General features: G+C 46.0%; 1 protein-coding gene across 3 annotated transcripts in view; it reads left to right on the top strand.

Annotated features, from left to right (window-relative positions):
• LOC128702400 (insulin-like receptor) overlaps positions 1-20,091 on the top strand; it is a 191,010-nt gene that overhangs the window by 105,178 nt on the left and 65,741 nt on the right. For all 3 annotated transcript variants that reach the window (XM_070102173.1, XM_070102175.1, XM_070102174.1), the window contains one exon: positions 16,170-16,315. In XM_070102173.1, coding sequence (XP_069958274.1) covers positions 16,170-16,315 — 146 coding nt within the window. The remainder of the gene's footprint in view (positions 1-16,169; positions 16,316-20,091) is intronic.

Here is a 20,091-nt window from a genome sequence, read left to right on the forward strand (position 1 = left end):
CAGAGACACAGGTCTGTAGTTTAGTGCCTCGTTTCTGTTTCCTTTCTTAAATATGGGGACTACATTAGCTGTCTTCCATTTCTCAGGTAGTTGCCCAGTTTCAAGGGATGTGTTGAAGATTGTGGTTAGAGGCACACACAGCATCTCTGCTCCTTCTCTAAGGACCCATGGGGAGATGTTGTCCGGTCCCATCGCCTTTGAGGTGTCAAGGTCACTTAAGAGCTTCTTCACCTCCTCAGTTGTTCGTATGTCATCCAACACTTGTTGGTATATTCCCTCTTGATGTTCCCTTCTGTTCTGTCTTCCCACAGCCCTTCCTGTCTCTACTGTAAAAACTTCCTTAAATCTCCTGTTCAGCTCCTCACATACCTCCTGATCATTTCTTGTGAGTTCTCCACCTTCTGTCCTTAATCTGATCACCTGGTCTTTGACTGTTGTCTTCCTCCTGATGTGGCTATGTATGTGTGTATGTGTGTGTGTATGTGTGTGTGTGTGTGTGTGTATGTGTGTGTGTGTGTGTGTGTGTGTGTGTGTGTGTGTGTGTGTGTGTGTGTGTGTGTTTGTGTGAGTGTGTGTGTTTGTGTGAGTGTGTGTGTGTGTGTGAGTGTGTGTGTGTGTGTGAGTGTGTGTGTACTCACCTATTTGTACTCACCTATTTGTGGTTGCAGGGGTCGATTCATAGCTCCTGGCCCCACCTCTTCACTGATTGCTACTAGGTCCTCTCTCTCCCTGCTCCATGAGCTTTATCATACCTCGCCTTAAAACTATGTATGGTTCCCGCCTCCACTACTTCAATTTCTAGGCTATTCCATGGCCTGACTACTCTATGACTGAAGAAATACTTCCTAACATCCCTTTGATTCATCTGAGTCTTCAACTTCCAATTGTGACCTCTTGTGTCTGTGTCCCATCTCTGGAACATCCCGTCTTTGTCCACCTCGTCTATTCCGCGCAGTATTTTATATGTCGTTATCATGTCTCCCCTGACCCTCCTGGCCTCCAGTGTCATCAGGCCGATTTCCCTCAACCTTTCTTCGTAGGACAATCCCCGTAGCTCTGGGACTAGTCTTGTTGCAAACCTTTGCACTTTCTCTAATTTCTTGACGTGCTTGACTAGGTGTGGATTCCACACTGGTGCTGCATACTTCAGTATGGGCCTGACGTAAATGGTATACAGAGTCTTGAACGACTCCTTACTGAGGTATCGGAACGCTATCCGTAGGTTTGCCAGGCGCCCGTATGCTGCAGCAGTTATCTGTTTGATGTGCGCCTCAGGAGATATGCTCGGTGTTATACTCACCCCCAGATCTTTTTCCTTGAGTGAGGTTTGCAAACTTTGGCCATCTAAACTATATTGTGTCTGCGGTCTTCTTTGCCCTTCCCCAATCTTCATGACTTTGCATTTGGCGGGGTTAAACTCAAGGAGCCAGTTGCTGGACCAGGCTTGTAGCCTGTCCAGGTCTCTTTGTAGTCCTGCCTGATCCTCATCCGATGTGATTCTTCTCATTAACTTCACATCGTCCGCAAACAAGGACACTTCTGAGTCTATCCCTTCCGTTATGTCATTCACATATACCAAGAACAGCATAGGTCCTAGGACTGACCCCTGTGGAACCCCGCTTGTCACAGGCGCCCACTTTGACACCTCATCACGTACCATGACTCGTTGTTGCCTCCCTGTAAGGTATTCTCTTATCCATTGCAGTGCCTTTCCTGTTGTGTGTGCCTGATCCTCTAGCTTTTGCAGTAACTTCTTGTGAGGAACTGTGTCGAAGGCCTTCTTGCAGTCCAAAAAAATGCAGTCGATCCACCCCTCTCTCTCTTGTCTTACTTCTGTCACTTTGTCATAAAACTCTAATAGGTTTGTGACACAGGATTTTCCCTCCCTGAAACCATGCTGGTTGTCAATTATACACTTGTTTCTTTCCAGGTGCTCCACCACTCTCCTCCTGATGATCTTCTCCATGACCTTGCATACTGTACACGTTAGTGATACAGGTCTGTAATTAGTGCCTCTTTTCTGTCTCCTTTTTTAAAAATTGGGACTACATTTGCCATCTTCCATACCTCAGGGAGTTGCCCAGTTTCAAATGATGTGTTGAAGATCTTCGTTAATGGTACACACAATGTCTCTGCTCCCTCTTTAAGGACCCACGGAGAGATGTCTGGTCCCACCGCCTTTGAGGTGTCAAGTTCGCATAGCAGCTTCTTCACCTCCTCCTTGGTTATATGTACCTCATACAGCACTTGCTGGTGCACCCCCTGCTCTGATTTCCTGGAGTCCTACTGGTTTCCACTGTAAATACCTCTTTAAATCTTGTGTTGAGCCCCTGACATACCTCCCGGTCGTTTCTTGTGAATTCCCCATCACCCTTCCTCAGTCTGATTACCTGGTCCTTGACTATTGTTTTCCTCCTGATGTGGCTGTACAACAGCTTCGGGTCAGTCTTGACTTTCGATGCTATGTCATTTTCGTATTGCCGCTGAGCCTCCCTTCTTATCTGTGCATATTCGTTTCTGGCTCTTCGGCTAATCTCTTTATTTTCCTGAGTTCTCTGTCTTCTGTACCTTTTCCATTCTCTAGTACACCTATTTTTTGCCTCCCTACACCTTTGGGTGAACCAAGGACTCATTCTGTTCTTCCCATTATTTCTGTTTCCATTGGGAACAAACCTCTCCTCTGCCTCCTTGCATTTTGTTGCCACATAGTCCATCATTTCTTGTACTGGTTTTCCTGTCAGTTCCCTCTCCCACTGAATGTCTTGAAAGAAGTTCCTCAAGCCTGAGTAGTTTCCCCTTTTGTAGTTTGGTTTTTCCCACCCTATTCCTGCTACTCTCTCCACTTGGAGCTCAACTATGTAGTCGAAGCACAGAACCACATGATCACTAGCTCCCAGGGGCCTTTCATACATGATATCCTCGATGTCAGAACTACTCAAGGTGAATACAAGGTCCAGTCTTGCTGGTTCATCCTCTCCTCTCTCTCTGGTAGTGTCTCTAACATGTTGATGCATGAGGTTTTCCAGTACCACATCCATCATCTTGGCTCTCCATGTTTCGGGACCCCCATGGAGCTCCAGGTTTTCCCAGTCAATCTCCTTGTGATTGAAATCACCCATAACTAGTAACTTTGCTCCCCCCATGTGTGCTCTCCTGGCCACCTCGGCTAGTGTGTCGACCATTGCTCTGTTGCTCTCATCGTATTCTTCTCTTGGTCTCCTGCAGTTCTGTGGTGGGTTGTACATTACTGCAATTATCACCTTATGTCCCTCAGACTGGATTGTTCCTACTAAGTAGTCCCTTTTGCCCGTGCCATCCATTCCTTCCATTTTCTCAAACCCCCACTGGTTTTTAATGAGCAGTGCAACTCCTCCTCCCCCTCTCCTCCCTCTGTCTTTCCTGAGGATTTGATATCCGGATGGAAAGATTGAATCTGTTATTATTCTGGTGAGTTTTGTTTCTGTGAGTGCTATTATGTCTGGGGATGTCTCCTTGATTCTTTCGTGCCACTCATCATACTTATTTGTTATTCCATCTGCATTTGTATACCACACCTTCAACTTCTTTTCTAAGATTTTGGTCTGGGAGGTGTATTGGGGTTGGGGAAGTGGGAGACCTGATAAGGAACTATGGGTGGTTGCTGTGGGGGTGGAGTTTGTAATGCAGTGGGTGGGGGCATTGGATGTGGCATGGGTGTTTTGGTTTAGAGTGTTTGGTTGCACTGGGGTTGACCTGGTTGAGAGGCTTCTATAGGAAGTTGTGAGGGAGGCTGTATTTGATCTTCCTGTGTCTGTGATCTCCTGTCTGTCTTCTCCATCCCCTCTCTTTCCTCCTTTCGCCTTTGTACCATCTCTCTCTGTTTCTTCCTTTCTGATTGTGTTCTGTCGCGGTCGAGATACACCTTCCTGTATGCTGGCATGTCCCTTAATCGTGCTTTCTCCTGCAGGATCCTGTTCCGAGTGGATTCTGCCTTGAAGGTCACTTTCACTGGCCGGGTTCTTTTTTTTACAAACCCCCCTATTCTCCGAAAATTTTCCAGCTGGGTCATGCCGTCTTCTCCTATTGCTTTCATGATGCTTTCCATTGCTTTTTTCCCCTTGTTTTCTTGCTTCATATGTTTCCCCTTCAACTTCCTGGAGCCCATACACAAAGACTGACCTCACCCTTTCATGCTCCCACTGCATATCCCTGTGTATCCCCTCATTCAATTTGATTTCCTCCATTGCAGCTTTCCTTTCTTCAGTTTCACTAGCTAATGTACTTGGGCTCAGTGGCCTGTCATTTTCCCTTCTCGGCTTTCCCTGGGCTCTGCTGTGGTCTGTTAGGGCCTCCACATATAGCTTAGCTCTTTCATTTACTGCAGTCTCCACCGATTGAGCTTCTACATGCAGTTTTGCTCCTTCTTTCCCTACAGTCCCCTTATTTGTGACTGAGGTAGCAGTCTCTGTTGTCAATCCCAAAATGTTCTTTAGTTCTTTAGGCTGTTTCAGATTTTTCAGTTCCTCTTCTAAACTCTGTATCCTGGCCTCTGCTGCTTTGACTTGCATCTCCCACTTCCTGCTTTCCATGTCTATCCTCTCTTCCATTCTCATGCTAAGTTCTTCTAGTTTCTTTTCCCATTCATGTTCCCTTTTTGTGAGCTCTGCTGCCCAATCTTCCCTTGCAGTTTCCTCCTCCTATCCATTGGTTTTTCTTGTTGCTCTCTGGCAACCCATTTTTGTTTTATCCTGATTGCCTTAGAGTGGGAAACCTATGTAATTCTGTATGTTAGGTTAGTATTATGTATGTCAGAGTGTGGGGGGGGGGGAGGTAGAGGAGGAACTGTGGCTATGTGGGAGAGTAGTGGGGAGGGGGAGTGGGAAGGAGAGTGAAGCAAGTGGGTGAGTGGGAGAGGGAGAGGGGGAAGAAGGGAGAGGTTGGGAGGGGGAGGGTGAAAGAGGGAGGGGAGGGATCAGGTGAAGGAGTGAGATGTCGGTGGGGGAGGGGGGAGTGTATGTGTGAGTCCCTTTGTGTGTGTGTGTGTTGTGTGTGTGTTGCGTGTGTGTATGTTATGTATGTGTGTGTGTGTTGTGTGTGTGTGTGTGTGTGTGTGTGTGTGTGTGTGTGTGTGTGTGTGTGTGTGTGTGTGTGTGTGTGTGTGTGTGTGTGTGTGGATGTGTGTGGGTGTGTGTAGGTGTGTGTGGGTGTGTGTAGGTGTGTGTGGGTGTGTGTGGGTGTGTGTGGGTGTGTGTGGGTGTGTGTGGGTGTGTGGATGTATGTGTGTGCGTGCGCACACTAGGCTACGCTACTCTTTTGAAGATTATAAAAAAATTTTCACAATCAATTCCTTATTAATATACACTAATATATACTATATAATATTAATTGTGTACACTTGTGTGTGTGTGTGTTTACTAGCTTGTCGTTCTTTGAAAAAGAGAGGAGGGGGTCACGTTAACACTATTTGTTATTGTTGTTGTTTCACCGGTACTCTCCCGGCCCAGATCTTCGCACACTAGGCTACTTTACTTTTTGAAGATTATAGGATTATTTTTTCTCACTCAATTCCTTATTATTATATACTAATGTTTGTTATAACAATAATTACTGGTGCACACGTGTGTTTGTATGTGCGTACTTGTTTACTAGCTTGTTGCTGTCAGGGGGGGGTCACTAGGCTACACAGGGGGGTCACTACGAAACACGGGGGGTTCACTAGTCAACACGGGGGTATCACTAGGCTACATGGGGGGTCACTAGGCTACACGGGGGGGTTCACTAGGCTACACGGGGGGTTCACTAGGCTACACGGGGGGTTCACTACGCTACACTGGGGGGTTCACTACGCTACACTGGGGGGGGTTCACTAGGCTACATGGGGGGGTTCACTAGGCTACACGGGGGGTTCACTAGGCTACACGGGGGGGTTCACTAGGCTACACGGGGGGGTTCACTAGGCTACACGGGGGGTTCACTAGGCTACACGGGGGGTTCACTAGGCTACACGGGGGGTTCACTAGGCAACACAGGGGGGTCACTAGGCTACACGGGGGGTTCACTAGGCTACACGGGGGGTTCACTAGGCTACACACCTCTTCTGGAGTTTACCTGGAGATATTTAGATAATTTACTAAACATTATCAGGGTTACCACTATCTATCTCCTGGTACTGAAATAGGGAGTGAATGATGGTATAGCATACAACCAGCAGGGCGAGATACTGAGACTTTAGACACTAACCAAAATTAACCACAAATAGGCAAGTGATGTCGTCTGCACAACAATGGAGGTTCCTGCTGGTCGGCTGCTATCATCTCCTTCACTTTGTAACTCCTTCAGGAACTTTATCATGCATTCAAGTTTTTATTTTCTTTTTCTTTTAAGACTTGGTATTCCCTCTTTTTTCTTTAGTACAGTATTATGGTCATAACAAGTCTGATGATGTTAGCTACATTCACAACACCAACAGCTGGGGATTGACTAATTTTTTCTTACTTTCAGTATTTACTTAATCACTCTTTTATGACCTTATCACTACACTGCTGTTATAACCAACTAACATATGTATTTGTTAATATTTCAGATCACACCGTTAACCCAATTAACTGTTTGGATATTTTGTGTCAACACTGCCGCCAGTAGTCTGATCAGCTGACTGCTACCCTCCCTCACTCACAATTCATTCAAATTTAAATTGTAAAATTCTTGATCTTATCACATTATTCGCACTCTTGAAAGCTATTACACTCTTGTAGGTATGTTCACTGATTCACTCACGTACGATGACCGCTAATAATATCTTAGGAGAGCCACTAGAACGCTAAATCCTGGGAGCACTATTCAGCGATACTGCTTCACGTGGGTGTTTGTGTGTGTATGTATGTGTGTGTGTTTTTGTGTGTGTGTATGTGTGTATGTGTGTGTGTGTGTGTGTGTGTGTGTGTGTGTGTGTTTGTGAGTGTGTGTGTGTGTATGTGTGTATGTGTGTACTCACCTAGTTGAGGTTGCGGGGGTCGAGTCCGAGCTCCTGGCTCCTGTGTGTGTGTGTGTGTGTGTGTGTGTGTGTGTGTGTGTGTGTGTGTGTGTATGTGTGAATGTGTGTTTGTGTGTGTATGTGTATCGTGTGTGTGTGTGTCGTGTGTGTGTGTGTGTGTGTGTGTGTGTGTGTGTGTGTGTGTGTGTGTGTGTGTGTGTGTGTGTGTGTGTGTGTGTACGCCTGCAGCTAGGCAACGACGCTAGCAAGGACACCAGCAACGCTTGTGTCGTTGACAGAGACACTGAGAGACATCTCGTGACTTAGACAGTGAACTGGTCAAGAGGGTGTCAGATCTGAAGCTGCCTTAGTGGGCTGCACACACAATACCTTTATTACTACCGAACACAATGATACACAGCTTCCCACAACACAGCCATGAGATAAATCTAACCTAGCCTAACATAACCTAGCCTAACCTAACCTAACATAACCTAGCCTAGACAATTTTAACCTAACATAACCTAGCCAGGGTATCTCAACTTGCGCTAGTCTCTGGACTTAACTAGCCAGGGTAGCACAACATGCAGTAGTCTCTGGACTTAACTAGCCAGGGTAGCACATGCGCTAGTCTCTGGACTTAACTAGCCAGGGTAGCACAACATGCAGTAGTCTCTGGACTTAACTAGCCAGGGTAGCACAACATGCAGTAGTCTCTGGACTTAACTAGCCAGGGTAGCACAACATGCGCTAGTCTCTGGACTTAACTAGCCAGGGTAGCACAACATGCAGTAGTCTCTGGACTTAACTAGCCAGGGTAGCACAACATGCAGTAGTCTCTGCACTTAACTAGCCAGGGTAGCACAACATGCAGTAGTCTCTGGACTTAACTAGCCAGGGTAGCACAACATGCGCTAGTCTCTGGACTTAACTAGCCAGGGTAGCACAACATGCGCTAGTCTCTGGACTTAACTAGCCAGGGTAGCACAACATGCAGTAGTCTCTGGACTTAACTAGCCAGGGTAGCACAACATGCGCTAGTCTCTGAACTTAACTAGCCAGGGTAGCACAACATGCGCTAGTCTCTGAACTTAACTAGCCAGGGTAGCACAACATGCGCTAGTCTCTGGACTTAACTAGCCAGGGTAGCACAACATGCAGTAGTCTCTGGACTTAACTAGCCAGGGTAGCACAACATGCGCTAGTCTCTGAACTTAACTAGCCAGGGTAGCACAACATGCAGTAGTCTCTGGACTTAACTAGCCAGGGTAGCACAACATGCGCTAGTCTCTGAACTTAACTAGCCAGGGTAGCACAACATGCAGTAGTCTCTGGACTTAACTAGCCAGGGTAGCACAACATGCGCTAGTCTCTAAACTTAACTAGCCAGGGTAGCACAACATGCGCTAGTCTCTGAACTTAACTAGCCAGCGTAGCACAACATGCGCTAGTCTCTGGACTTAACTAGCCAGGGTAGCACAACATGCGCTAGTCTCTGAACTTAACTAGCCAGGGTAGCACAACATGCGCTAGTCTCTGAACTTAACTAGCCAGGGTAGCACAACATGCAGTAGTCTCTGGACTTAACTAGCCAGGGTAGCACAACATGCGCTAGTCTCTGGACTTAACTAGCCAGGGTAGCACAACATGCGCTAGTCTCTGGACTTAACTAGCCAGGGTAGCACAACATGCGCTAGTCTCTGGACTTAACTAGCCAGGGTAGCACAACATGCGCTAGTCTCTGGACTTAACTAGCCAGGGTAGCACAACATGCGCTAGTCTCTGGACTTAACTAGCCAGGGCAGCACAACATGCGCTAGTCTCTGAACTTAACTAGCCAGGGTAGCACAACATGCGCTAGTCTCTGAACTTAACTAGCCAGGGTAGCACAACATGCGCTAGTCTCTGAACTTAACTAGCCAGGGTAGCACAACATGCAGTAGTCTCTGGACTTAACTAGCCAGGGTAGCACAACATGCAGTAGTCTCTGGACTTAACTAGCCAGGGTAGCACAACATGCAGTAGTCTCTGGACTTAACTAGCCAGGGTAGCACAACATGCGCTAGTCTCTGAACTTAACTAGCCAGGGTAGCACAACATGCGCTAGTCTCTGAACTTAACTAGCCAGGGTAGCACAACATGCAGTAGTCTCTGGACTTAACTAGCCAGGGTAGCACAACATGCGCTAGTCTTTGAACTTAACTAGCCAGGGTAGCACAACATGCGCTAGTCTCTGAACTTAACTAGCCAGGGTAGCACAACATGCGCTAGTCTCTGAACTTAACTAGCCAGGGTAGCACAACATGCGCTAGTCTTTGAACTTAACTAGCCAGGGTAGCACAACATGCGCTAGTCTCTGAACTTAACTAGCCAGGGTAGCACAACATGCAGTAGTCTCTGGACTTAACTAGCCAGGGTAGCACAACATGCGCTAGTCTTTGAACTTAACTAGCCAGGGTAGCACAACATGCGCTAGTCTCTGAACTTAACTAGCCAGGGTAGCACAACATGCGCTAGTCTCTGAACTTAACTAGCCAGGGTAGCACAACATGCGCTAGTCTTTGAACTTAACTAGCCAGGGTAGCACAACATGCGCTAGTCTCTGAACTTAACTAGCCAGGGTAGCACAACATGCAGTAGTCTCTGGACTTAACTAGCCAGGGTAGCACAACATGCAGTAGTCTCTGGACTTAACTAGCCAGGGTAGCACAACATGCAGTAGTCTCTGGACTTAACTAGCCAGGGTAGCACAACATGCGCTAGTCTCTGGACTTAACTAGCCAGGGTAGCACAACATGCGCTAGTCTCCTCAGTGCTCTTGTCGTACCTCCAAACTTTTAATTGAATTTTTAACTCAAACTTCGACCAAAATACACTTAAAGCTAGAGTTCACTTTAAGTTAGAGTGCACTTAAAGTAAGAGTGCTATTAAAGTTAGAGTGCACTTAAAGTTAGAGTGAACTTAGTCTTCAAAATATGCTTAAAGCTGGAAAAATACATTTAAATGCGCTTAAAGGTGCAAGAAAATAAGCTAAAAATTAAGCTTAAAGCTACCTAAAGTAGCGTTCACACACACACACACACACACACACACACCCACACACACACACACACACACACACACCCCTGCAACCACAAATAGGTGAGTACACTGGCTACAGTGGCCAGAAGAGCCCATGCATGCAGGGCAAAGCTCCTGATCATGGGCGACTTTAACCACAAGGAGATCGACTGGGAGAACTTGGAGCCACATGGGGGCCAAGATACATGGAGGGCTAAGATGATGGAGGTGGTACTGGAAAACTTCATGTACCAACACGTAAGGGACACTACAAGAGAGAGAGGAGAGGATGAACCAGCAAGGCTGGACTTAGTATTCACCTTGAGTAGTGCAGATATTGAGGACATCACATATGAAAGACCCCTTGGGGCCAGTGACCATGTGGTTTTAAGCTTCGAATACACAGTAGAGCTACAAGCGGAGGGGGAGGCAGGAAGGCCAGGACGAATGAAGCCAAACTACAGGAAAGGGGACTACACGGGAATGAGGAACTTCCTAAACGGGGTTCAGTGGGACAGAGAACTGGCAGGGAAGCCAGTTAATGAGATGATGGAATATGTAGCAACAATGTGCAAGGAGGCTGAGGAGAGGTTTGTACCCAAGGGTAACAGGAATAATGAAAAAGCCAGGATGAGCCCATGGTTCACCCAAAGATGCAAGGAGGCAAAAACCAAGTGTGCTAGGGAATGGAAGAAATATAGAAGGCAAAGAACCCAGGAGAATAAGGAGAGCAGTCGTAGAGCCAGAAATGAATATGCAACGACAATATGAAAACGACACAGCAGCTAAAGCCAAATCTGACCCGAAGCTGTTATACAGCCACATCAGGAGGAAAACAACAGTCAAGGACCAAGCAATCAGGCTAAGGAAGGAAGGAGGAGAGACAACAAGAAATAACTGTGAAGTATGTGAGGAACTCAACAAGAGATTCAAAGAAGTGTCTACAGAGGAGACAGAAGGGGCTCCAGAAAGACGGAGAGGCGGGGTACACCACCATGTGCTGGACACAGTACACACAACCGAGGAAGAAGTGAAGAGGCTTCTGGGTGAGCTAGATACCTCAAAGGCAATGGGGCCAGATAACATCTCTCCATGGGTCCTGAGAGAGGGAGCAGAGGCGCTATGTGTACTCCTAACAACAATATTCAACACATCTATCGAAACAGGGAGATTGCCTGAGGCATGGAAGACGGCAAATGTAGTCCCAATCTTTAAAAAAGGAGACAGACATGAAGCACTAAACTACAGACCAGTGTCACTGACATGTATAGTATGCAAAGTCATGGAGAAGATTATCAGGAGAAGAGTGGTGGAACACCTAGAAAGGAATGACCTCATCAACAGCAGCCAACATGGTTTCAGGGACGGGAAATCCTGTGTCACAAATCTACTCGAGTTCTATGACATGGTGACAGCAGTAAGACAAGAGAGAGAGAGGGGTGGGTGAATTGCATTTTCTTGGACTGCAAGAAGGCGTTTGACACAGTTCCACACAAGAGATTAGTGCAAAAACTGGAGGATCAAGCAGGGATAACAGGGAAGGCACTACAATGGATCAGGGAATACTTGTCATGAAGACAGCAGCGAGTCATGGTACGTGGCGAGGTGTCAGAGTGGGCGCCTGTGACCAGCGGGGTCCCACAGGGGTCAGTCGTAGGACCAGTGCTGTTTCTGGTATTTATGAACGACATGACGGAAGGAATAGACTCCGAAGTGTCCCTGTTTGCAGATAACGTGAAGTTGATGAGAAGAATTCATTCGATCGAAGACCAGGCAGAACTACAAAGGGATCTGGACAGGCTGCAGACCTGGTCCAGCAATTGGCTCCTGGAGTTCAACCCCACCAAGTGCAAAGTCATGAAAATTGGGGAAGGGCAAAGAAGACCGCAGACGGAGTACAGTCTAGGGGGCCAGAGACTACAAACCTCACTCAAGGAAAAAGATCTTGGGGTGAGTATAACACAGGCACATCTCCTGAAGCGCGCATCAACCAAATAACTGCTGCAGCATATGGGCGCCTAGCAAACCTCAGAACAGCATTCCGACATCTTAATAAGGAATCGTTCAGGACCCTGTACACCGTGTACGTTAGGCCCATATTGGAGTATGCGGCACCAGTTTGGAACCCACACCTAGCCAAGCACGTAAAGAAACTAGAGAAAGTGCAAAGGTTTGCAACAAGACTAGTCCCAGAGCTAAGAGGTATGTCCTACGAGGAGTGGTTAAGGGAAATCAACCTGACGACACTGGAGGACAGGAGAGATAGGGGGGACATGATAACGACATACAAAATACTGAGAAGAATTGACAAGGTGGACAAAGACAGGATGTTCCAGAGATGGGACACAGTAACAAGGGGACACAGTTGGAAGTTGAAGACACAGATGAATCACAGGGATGTTAGGAAGTATTTCTTCAGCCACAGAGTAGTCAGTAAGTGGAATAGTTTGGGAAGCGATGTAGTGGAGGCAGGATCCATACATAGCTTTAAGCAGAGGTATGATAAAGCTCATGGTTCAGGGAGAGTGACCTAGTAGCGACCAGTGAAGAGGCGAGGCCAGGAGCTATGAATCGACCCCCGCAACCTCAACTAGGTGAGTACAACTAGGTGAGTACAACTAGGTGAGTACACACACACACGTTAAATATAAAATACATTACTGCCACAGCAAATCCTGAATTTTGAAGGCAGGATTATCCAGCTCAGTGTGGATTATCTGAGACGTTCTTGTAGCAAGTCAGGTTAATTTACCACAAGCCATTATTTGACTCGTCAGAGTTGCTTGCTCTTAGTGAACGGAGGGTCGAGCTTACACAACACCTTACGGTGGAGGAAGTATACACGTTCAGGTCATGTTGAAACTGCATTATATATATTTATGGTATACAATACCGACAAGATGAAGAACGTGTGCAACATCTGGGTATTTTGTAGACGTTTCGCTCATCCAGTGGCTTTATCAATACAAGGACATTATATGAAGACTATAGAAGTATATACAAATGATGAGGTAATGAGTCCCTCAGCCTGATAGTCGGTGAAGATCACCGTAGTGTTGAAGAGTCTGGAACACAAGCAGTAAGACTGTCGCTTATATACTGGCGTCAGGTGAGGGACGTGTAGCAGACGATGACACTGTCACTGGTAGATGAGATCTTCCAGTGGAAGTAGATCATACCCGAGGGATGGGCCGGTAGTAAGCAAGACGGTTGTGCAGATGTCCTCTGTACAAAGATTCTGTCATGTTGCAGTGTCTGACAAGTTGTTCCATCATGTTGCAGTGTCTGACAAGTTGTTCCATCATGTTGCAGTGTCTGACAAATTGTTCCATCATGTTGCAGTGTCTGACAAGTTGTTCCATCATGCTGCAGTGTCTGACAAGTTGTTCCATCATGTTGCAGTGTCTGACAAGTTGTTCCATCATGCTGCAGTGTCTGACAAGTTGTTCCATCATGTTGCAGTGTCTGACAAGTTGTTCCATCATGTTGCAGTGTCTGACAAGTTGTTCCATCATGTTGCAGTGTCTGACAAGTTGTTCCATCATGTTGCAGTGTCTGACAAGTTGTTCCATCATGTTGCAGTGTCTGACAAGTTGTTCCATCATGCTGCAGTGTCTGACAAGTTGTTCCATCATGTTGCAGTGTCTGACAAGTTGTTCCATCATGTTGCAGTGTCTGACAAGTTGTTCCATCATGTTGCAGTGTCTGACAAGTTGTTCCATCATGCTGCAGTGTCTGACAAGTTGTTCCATCATGTTGCAGTGTCTGACAAGTTGTTCCATCATGCTGCAGTGTCTGACAAGTTGTTCCATCATGCTGCAGTGTCTGACAAGTTGTTCCATCATGCTGCAGTGTCTGACAAGTTGTTCCATCATGTTGCAGTGTCTGACAAGTTGTTCCATCATGCTGCAGTGTCTGACAAGTTGTTCCATCATGTTGCAGTGTCTGACAAGTTGTTCCATCATGTTGCAGTGTCTGACAAGTTGTTCCATCATGTTGCAGTGTCTGACAAGTTGTTCCATCATGTTGCAGTGTCTGACAAGTTGTTCCATCATGTTGCAGTGTCTGACAAGTTGTTCCATCATGTTGCAGTGTCTGACAAGTTGTTCCATCATGTTGTAGTGTCTGACAAGTTGTTACATAATGCTGTAGTGTCTGACAAGTTGTTCCATGATGTAGTTCTAACAAGTGGTTTATGAATGGTGTATAATACACTGCAGCATGATGGAACAACTTGTCAGACACTGCAGCATGATGGAACAACTTGTCAGACACTGCAACATCATGGAACAACTTGTCAGACACTGCAGCATGATGGAACAACTTGTCAGACACTGCAGCATGATGGAACAACTTGTCAGACACTGCAGCATGATGGAACAACTTGTCAGACACTGCAACATGATGGAACAACTTGTCAGACACTGCAGCATGATGGAACAACTTGTCAGACACTGCAACATGATGGAACAACTTGTCAGACACTGCAGCATGATGGAACAACTTGTCAGACACTGCAATATGATGGAACAATTTGTCAGACACTGCAACATGATGGAACAACTTGTCAGACACTGCAACATGATGGAACAACTTGTCAGACACTGCAACATGACAGAATCTTTGTACAGAGGACATCTGCACAACCGTCTTGCTTACTACCGGCCCATCCCTCGGGTATGATCTACTTCCACTGGAAGATCTCATCTACCAGTGACAGTGTCATCGTCTGCTACACGTCCCTCACCTGACGCCAGTATATAAGCGACAGTCTTACTGCTTGTGTTCCAGACTCTTCAACACTACGGTGATCTTCACCGACTATCAGGCTGAGGGACTCATTACCTCATCATTTGTATATACTTCATTAGTCTTCATATAATGTCCATGCATTGATAAAGCCACTGGATGGGCGAAACGTCTACAAATAAAGATACCCAGATGTTGTACATGTGTTCAATTCTTCATAGTGTAAGATCTTCCTTCTTCCTGCCATCGACAGGATGTAGTGTTTACTCTCCTCCTGATCCTCTACCTTCTACTACTGATCCTCTACCTTCTACTACTGATCCTCTACCTTCTACTACTGATCCTCTACCTTCTACTACTGATCCTCTACCTTCTACTACTGATCCTCTACCTTCTACTACTGATCCTCTACCTTCTACTACTGATCCTCTACCTTCTACTACTGATCCTCTACCTTCTACTACTGATCCTCTACCTTCTACTACTGATCCTCTACCTTCTACTACTGATCCTCTACCTTCTACTACTGATCCTCTACCTCCTCCTGCTCTCACTCTCTCTCTCTCACTCGTCCCTGGCTTCACAGCTATATATTTCACCTTATTACTGGCTTCATTTGTATCAACAAACGCGGCAAATTTCAATGACCGGTTGCATTTTCGTGATCACTGAGTTTAGTGCCACAAGTGCGTTACAAGTGGGTGTCATAAGTGCGTTACAAGAGTTCCAGAGGTACAAGTGGGTGTCATAAATGCGTTACAAGGGTTCCAAAGGTACAATTGGGTGTCATAAGAGCGTTACAAGGGTTCCAGAGGTACAAGTGGGTGTCATAAGTGCGTTACAAGGGTTCCAAAGGTACAATTGGGTGTCATAAGAGCGTTACAAGGGTTCCAGAGGTACAATTGGGTGTCATAAGAGCGTTACAAGGGTTCCAGAGGTACAAGTGGGTGTCATAAGTGCTTTACAAGGGTGCCAGAGGTACAATACACAGGTGCCGCAGGTACAATACACAGGTGCCGGACATACTATACACAAGTAACAGAGGTACATTACAGAGGTGACAGAGGTACATTACATATATGTCAGAGGTACAATATACGGATGTCAAAGGTACAATACACAGGTACAAGAGGTACATTACAGAAGTGACAGATACATTACAGAAGTGACAGATGTATAATACACAGGTGACAGGTACACTATACAGGTGTGCATTACACATGTATCAGAGATACATTACAAAGGTGCCAAAGGTACACTATCTTCTTCGTTGTCTCCTAAAAATATCTGTATCTATGATAGGAAATCAGTTTTGATCCGAGGAAGCGGAAGCCACCTCTTCCTCCTCGGATCAGAGTCCTTGATTATCTAGAATAGTATAATGTATCTCTCCCCCCCCTGGTGGCAGTGGGCGGGTGTGTGGGCGGGGAGTGCTGCCACCCAGAGTGTGTGGGCGGGTGCTACGCCCCCGGCAACGCCTCCGCTTGCGTCTCCTGCCGTTGCGTCATCCAAGGAAACACTTGCGTCAGTTCCTGTTCCAGCGGCACCTTCAGGGTACGTAGGTGTTTGTACGCGCATGCGCAAGCGTGGATGTTTGTAAATATATGCACATACACACACACACACACACACACACACACACACACACACACACACACACACACAGGATATCTGATACTACAAAAATATTTTAGGTATTCATGAATGTAGATGAGTAGAGTAATTGTCTATGAAGGTGACATTATGGTAGACCCAACCAACAGATAGACAGCAGTGAGAGATAGACAACAGTGATAGATAGACAGCAGTGATAGACACAGGGAGACCAGTGATAGACAGAGGGAGAGCAGTGATAGAGGAAGTGCAGTGATAGATAGACAGCAGTGATAGATAGATAGCAGTGATAGATTGAGGGAGAGCAGTGATAGAGGAGGAGCAGTGATAGACAGAGGGAGAGGAGTGACAGACAGAGGGAGGGCAGTGATAGATACAGGGAGAGCAGTGATAGACAGAGGGAGAGCAGTGATAGACAGACAGAGAGAGCAGTGATAGATAGAGGGAGAGCAGTGATAGAGAGAAGGAAAGCAGTGACAGGTAGAGGGACAGCAATGATAGATAGAGGGACAGCAGTGATAGATAAAGGGAGAGCAGTGATAGATAGAGGGACAGCAGTGATAAATAGAGAGAGAGCAGTGATAGATATAGGGAAAGCAGTCATAGATAAAGGGAGAGCTGTGACAGATAGAGGGATAACAATGATAAATAGAGGGACAGTAGAGATAGAGGGAGAGCACTGATAGATAGAGGGAGAGCACTGATAGATAGAGGGAAAGCAGTGATAAAGGGAGAGCAGTGAGAGAGGGACAACAGTGAAAGATAGAGAGCGGTGTTAGACAGAGGGACAGCAGTGATAGAGGGAGAGCAGTAATAGATAGAAGGAGAGCAGTGATAGACAGAGGGACATCAGTGATAGATAGACAGCAGTGATAGATAGAGGGCGAGCAGTGATAGATAGAGGGACAGCAGTGATAGAGGGAGAGCAATGATAGATAGAGGGAAAGCAGTGATTGATAGAGGGAGAGCAGTGATAGATAGGAGAGCATTGATAGACAGTTACAGCAGTGATAGAGGGACAGCAGGGATAGAGGGAGTACAGCATTGATAGAGGGACAGCAGTGATAGACAGGGGGACAGCAGTGATAGACAAAGGGACAGCAGTGATAGACAGGGAGACAGCAGTGATAGACAGGGGGACAGCAGTGATAGAGGGACAGAAGTGATAGAGGGACAGCAGTGATAGAGAGGACAGCATTGATAGACAGGGGGACAGCAATGATAGAGGGACAGCAGTGATAGAGGGAGGACAGCAGTGATAGAAGGACAGCAGTGATAGAGCGACAGCAGTGATAACCAGGGGGACAACAGTGATAGACAGGGGGACAGCAGTGATAGACAGGGGGACAGCAGTGATAGAGGGACAGCAGTGATAGAGGGACATCAATGATAGAGGGACAGCAGTGATAGACAGGGGGACAGCAGTGATAGACAGGGGGACAGCAGTGATAGAGGGACAGCAGTGATAGAGGTACATCAATGATAGAGGGACAGCAGTGATAGACAGGGGGACAGCAGTGATAGAGGGACAGCAGTGATAGAGGGACATCAATGATAGAGGGACAGCAGTGATAGACAGGGGGACAGCAGTGATAGACAGGGGGACAGCAGTGATAGAGGGACATCAATGATAGAGGGACAGCAGTGATAGACAGGGGGACAGCAGTGATAGAGGGACAGCAGTGATAGACAGGGGGACAGCAGTGATAGAGGGACAGCAGTGATAGAGGGACATCAATGATAGAGGGACAGCAGTGATAGACAGGGGGACAGCAGTGATAGACAGGGGGACAGCAGTGATAGAGGGACATCAATGATAGAGGGACAGCAGTGATAGACAGGGGGACAGCAGTGATAGAGGGACAGCAGTGATAGACAGGGGGACAGCAGTGATAGAGGGACAGCAGTGATAGACAGGGGGACAGCAGTGATAGAGGGACAGCAGTGATAGAGGGACATCAATGATAGAGGGACAGCAGTGATAGACAGGGGGACAGCAGTGATAGACAGGGGGACAGCAGTGATAGAGGGACATCAATGATAGAGGGACAGCAGTGATAGACAGGGGGACAGCAGTGATAGACAGGGGGACAGCAGTGATAGATGACTGTGATGGATATATGACTTAGCACAGAGACAGGGCGTCTGAAATGACTACCAATATCACTGCTGTTACTATCACCACTATTACTACTGTTACTATCACCACTACTGTTACTATCACCACTATTACTACTGTTACTATCACCACTACTGTTACTATCACCACTATTACTACTGTTACTATCACCACTACTGTTACTATCACCACTATTACTACTGTTACTATCACCACTACCGTTACTATCACCACTATTACTACTGTTACTACCACCATTACTACTGTTACTATCACCACTATTACTACTGTTACTATCGCCACTACTGTTACTATCACCACTATTACTACTGTTACTATCACCACTACTGTTACTATCACCACTATTACTACTGTTACTATCACCACTATTACTACTGTTACTATCACCACTATTACTACTGTTACTATCACCACTATTACTACTGCTATTACCACCACTACTGTTACTATCACCACTATTACTACTGTTACTATCACCACTATTACTACTGTTACTATCACCACTATTACTACTGTTACTATCATCTCTATTACTACTGTTACTATCACCACTATTACTACTGTTACTATCACCACTATTACTACTGTTACTATCACCACTATTACTACTGTTACTATCACCACTACTGTTACTATCACCACTATTTCTACTGTTACTATCACCACTATTACTACTGTTACTATCACCACTATTACTACTGTTACTATCACCACTACTGTTACTATCACCACTATTACTACTGTTACTATCACCACTATTACTACTGTTACTATCACCACTATCACTACTGTTACTATTACTACTCTCACTATTACTAATACTATTACTGATACTCCTATTGTTACTACTACTGCTACTACTGCTACTACTACTACTACTACTACCACTACTACCACTACTACTACCACTACTGCAACTACCACTACTACTACCATTACTACCACTACTACCACCAGTACTACCACTACTACAACTACCACTACTACCACCAGTACTACCACTACTACTACCACTACTACTACTGCTACTACCACTACTAATACCACTACTACTACTACTACCGCTACTACTACTACTACCACTACTACTACCATTACTACCACTACTACCACTGCTACTACCACTACTATTACCACTACTACTACTACTACCACTACCACTACTACTACCACTACTACTACCATTACTACCACTACTACAACTATCACTACTACTACCATTACTACCACTACTATCACCAGTACTACCAATACTACAACTACCACTACTACTACCATTACTACCACTACTACCACCAGTACTACCACTACTGCAGCTACCACTACTACTACCATTACTACCACTACTACAACTACCACTACTACCACCAGTACTACCACCAGTACTACCACTACTACTACCACTACTACAACTACTATCACCACTACTACCACCAGTACTACCACTACTACTACCACTACTACAACTACCACTACTACAACTACCACTACTACCACCAGTACTACCACCAGTACTACCACTACTACTACCACTACTACTACCACTAGTACTACCACTACTACTACCACTACTACT

The sequence above is a fragment of the Cherax quadricarinatus genome, chromosome 80 (assembly GCF_038502225.1).
Source record: "Cherax quadricarinatus isolate ZL_2023a chromosome 80, ASM3850222v1, whole genome shotgun sequence".
Taxonomy (NCBI): Eukaryota; Metazoa; Arthropoda; class Malacostraca; order Decapoda; family Parastacidae; genus Cherax; species Cherax quadricarinatus.